Raw genomic sequence first — 3,914 nt, forward strand, 5'->3', positions numbered from 1 at the left:
AATTTTTCTGTTTTTAATTATGAAAACTATAATAGTTGTGTTATTTTTAATAGGTAAATTTTATTTGAAAAGTCAAAGTCCAAATTTTATCATCCTCAATACCTGATAACCTCAATGTAGTGTTGTTAGATGATAAACTAAGAAACACAAAAAATCCGGCAACTAAAGTCTCCAGTCTAAAATATATATTCAAGTACATGTCGAGAAAAGTCTGGAATAGCGTTAGAGCCGCCCCTTATTTTTTAATTTGTGTATTTTAATTTAGTTAAGCCTGTGTCTTCATCACCCTCCTTGCCTATAAAATACCATTCACTTTACCACTTGTTCCTCGTCACCTTTTTCTACAACACCAAAATGAGACATTTTGAATTCACATTTTTTCCTTTACTGTTTTCTCTACTTTTGCTGACTGCCTCGGCAGAGCAATGTGGTGTGCAGGCAGGAGGTGCGCTTTGTGCATCGGGACTCTGTTGCAGCAAATTTGGTTGGTGTGGTTACACTGATGCTCATTGTGGTCCGGGCAATTGCCAGAGCCAGTGTCCATCTGGCCCCGGTACTACTGGGGACCTTGGAAGTGTCATCTCAAATTCCATGTTTGATCAGATGCTTAAGCATCGCAACGATAATGCCTGCCAAGGAAAGGGTAATTTCTATAGTTACAATGCATTCATCAATGCTGCCAAGTCATTTCCTGGCTTTGGCACCACTGGTGATACCACTGCTCGTAAAAGGGAAATTGCTGCTTTCTTTGCCCAAACCTCCCATGAAACTACTGGTACGTCCATTTGAATTCAACATATAGTTCGAACAATTATAATTTCATCGTGAATCCAAAAAAATATATAATATTTCTTGAAATTTTAGCGATAATAATTGATTATGTACGCGTTGATATATAGGAGGATGGCCTACGGCACCAGATGGATCATACGCATGGGGTTATTGCTTCCTTAGAGAACAAGGTAGCCCGGGTGACTACTGTACGCCAAGTAGTCAATGGCCTTGTGCTCCTGGAAGGAAATATTTTGGACGAGGCCCCATCCAAATTTCACAGTAAGCTTCTACATATTCACAATCATTTTCATATATAGTCATGGAGCTAGCTTGCTAGACAAAAATTTCGTTCTAGTGTACATTTCTAATCACTAAAAATAAAGGGAGAAAAACAAATTGACACTAGACTCAAGTTAACGGGCTCAAAGTATCATTATAACCACAAATTTTAATCTTTTATGAAAAAGGTGCGCATATATTGCAAGCATATAATAGTCACCTAAAACATAACCATGCGCAACAATTCTTAAAAAAACAAAACTAGTAAAGTTGACTTATTAAAAGAAAGAGAAATAAATCTATTAGTCCTGTGTCTAATGAGATGAACTTATGAGGTCTGATTAAGTGTATTTTGACATTATTAACACAGCAACTACAACTATGGGCCATGTGGAAGATCCATTGGAGTGGACCTTTTAAATAATCCAGATTTAGTAGCCACAGACTCGATCATCTCATTCAAATCAGCCCTCTGGTTTTGGATGACCCCTCAATCACCAAAACCTTCTTGCCATGATGTCATCACCGGGAGATGGCAACCATCCGACTCTGATCAAGCAGATAATCGCCTCCCTGGATTCGGTGTCATCACTAACATCATCAATGGTGGTCTGGAATGTGGTCACGGGAATGATAACAGGGTCCAGGATCGAATTGGGTTTTACAAGAGATATTGCGGAATTCTTGGAGTTAGTCCCGGTGACAATCTTGATTGCGGTAACCAGAGGCCTTTTGCAGCTGATCACTCTCTTAGCCGATTCTATGCAATGACTTCATCATCTGTTTTGTTTTATTCTCTATCGACGCATACCCCAGCTATAAATAAATTGTGATTGTACTCTGATGGGACCATGTCTATATTATCACTTTTAATAATAAACAGAGACACTTCGCTTCAAAAGTTCCATCTTCGAAAATCAAATCAATGTGATGAATGAGTTTATAACACATTTGGTAATTGTTTGTCATAGAAATCGTTGTTTTGTAATAACTGTTAAATTTGTAAAATAGGGTTAAAGACAAGTGTATTATGCTCGGTCAAACTTCTTCTTTGTTTGATTAAAGCAATAAAGTAAGAATAGATGAAAGAGTATAAACTATAAAGAACAAGAATAAAAAATTAAGAATGAAAAAACGGCCAATTCTTTGTATTATCAGAGCTTGACAATGTAGTTATTTTACAAGTGAAAATGAGATGTCTTTTTTTCTCTCAGGTAAAGGTTTACTTAAGGGGCAAGAAATAATCGACATGTTACGAAGTCGATGAGCAATTTTCCATTGCCGACATCAATTACCGATCTCTTATCTTTGCTAGCGACTGTCATGGAGCATATCGTCTTTTGCTCTTCATGTGAGCAAAGATATTTTTATTGTATGGGAGACCCCTCGTTCATAGTTTATGTCATTGGGTGAACGACTATTTAAGTTATCTCTTCTTCATTAGTACTCCGATTATCTGTTTAATTTGATTTGATTCTGCTATAAACTATGACTGATTGCGAATTACTGAAAACTATTAGTTTAACAACTCATCCCTTAAGTTATTTTCGTTTTGTTGATGATACAAGAGTGATTGTTTAGTGAGGTTTTTATAGTGTTCAATTAGTTTATTAAGTTTTGTATAGTGATAAAAAGATTTCAAGGTTATAGATACGTGTGTATCCATGATTTTCAAGATTGAGTAGAATTAATTCTTTGAATTTTGATGTATGATATTTGATAGTTATTGACTAAAACTCTAACTATAGGGCCATACTCATGTGATTTGTCCTTGACTTAAACATATCATATACTTCACAAATTATAAACTCGCGTGGAAACATTTTCTTGCAGAATTCAGTATAAAATTGCATATAATAGATACTTGTGTATTAACCCTTTTCAAACTATGTGCATAGCGAGAATTTAATTAGTTCATTGGATTGTCCTTTTTATACTTAGACAAATTAAATAAGGACTCCATAATGTTTATTTTAACTTACGTGGGATAGTTCGACTACATAATAAAGTGTCTAAAAAAGAAAAAAGTAAGGACTTTGGGACTAGTAGTTTAAACATGCCCGAGAAATTTGAAGTTATAAAAGTATGTCAATAAGGATAAAGCAAGAAATTTAATTTAAATTTAAATTGTTTAGAAAAGTGACGTTATTTTTGCAACAGACTTAAGAAAAATAGTATGACATAAGATAGAATGATAATGAAATATTAAATAAAAAGGAAATTTAGAGCTATTATGTAAGACCCGGAAGTTGAAAAGTCGAAAAAAGGGATTTTAGATGGAAATCACAGAAAATTACAGCATTTGGCATTAGGTGGTCCTTCACGGGCCGTGGTGCTCTTCACGGGATGTGGAGAGATACTGTGAAGATGCACTAGAGAATGTGAACTTGGGAGGCATGGACCATAGAAGGCTCCACGACTCGTGGTGCTCACCACGGACCGTGAAGCCATCCGTGAACCTAAACCCCCAAGACACCAAGTTCCTTTTAAGAACCACGACCTGTGGTGAGCTACATGACCCGTGGTGAACTCCTTGAAGTCAAGCCCTCTTGACCCAGTCCAATATCCAGGACCACGACACGTGATGAGCTTTACGGGCCGTGGTGCCCTCCTATGTAGGTGCCTGACTCAGTTTAAGTTAGAGGTATTTTGGTCTTTTTCCTATCGATTCATTAATGTATTTGGATGATTTTTTAGTTAAATCATATTCTATTAACTACCCTAAACCCTCCTAACTCTCTCATTCTCACCTTAACACCCAAGTCTCTAAATCTTCTCTCTAAAGCTCTCGCTCAATGGTCTTCTTCTTCCTCAAGCAAATTTCAAGAGAATTCAAACTCAAGTCTCAAATTCATTGCATT

At 36.3% G+C, this 3,914-nt stretch overlaps 1 protein-coding gene across 1 annotated transcript; it reads left to right on the forward strand.

Moving 5' to 3' along the window:
• The first annotated feature begins 336 nt into the window (after positions 1 to 336).
• On the forward strand, positions 337 to 1,901 carry LOC129877328 (endochitinase 1-like). The gene is made up of 3 exons (XM_055952816.1): positions 337 to 775; positions 900 to 1,053; positions 1,424 to 1,901. The coding sequence occupies exons 1-3, from the start codon at positions 355 to 357 to the stop codon at positions 1,884 to 1,886; spliced, it is 1,038 nt and encodes a 345-aa protein (XP_055808791.1). The 5' UTR covers positions 337 to 354; the 3' UTR covers positions 1,887 to 1,901.
• Positions 1,902 to 3,914: the final 2,013 nt, after the last annotated feature.

Source organism: Solanum dulcamara, chromosome 12 (genome assembly GCF_947179165.1).
Source record: "Solanum dulcamara chromosome 12, daSolDulc1.2, whole genome shotgun sequence".
NCBI classification, from domain to species: Eukaryota; Viridiplantae; Streptophyta; class Magnoliopsida; order Solanales; family Solanaceae; genus Solanum; species Solanum dulcamara.

Coding starts and splice junctions, on each gene's coding strand:
- LOC129877328 (XM_055952816.1), top strand. CDS start 355: ATGAGACATTTTGAATTCACATTTTTTCCTTTACTGTTTTCTCTACTT. Junction 776..899: donor AACCTCCCATGAAACTACTG/GTACGTCCATTT, acceptor GTTGATATATAG/GAGGATGGCCTACGGCACCA. Junction 1,054..1,423: donor GGCCCCATCCAAATTTCACA/GTAAGCTTCTAC, acceptor TTATTAACACAG/CAACTACAACTATGGGCCAT.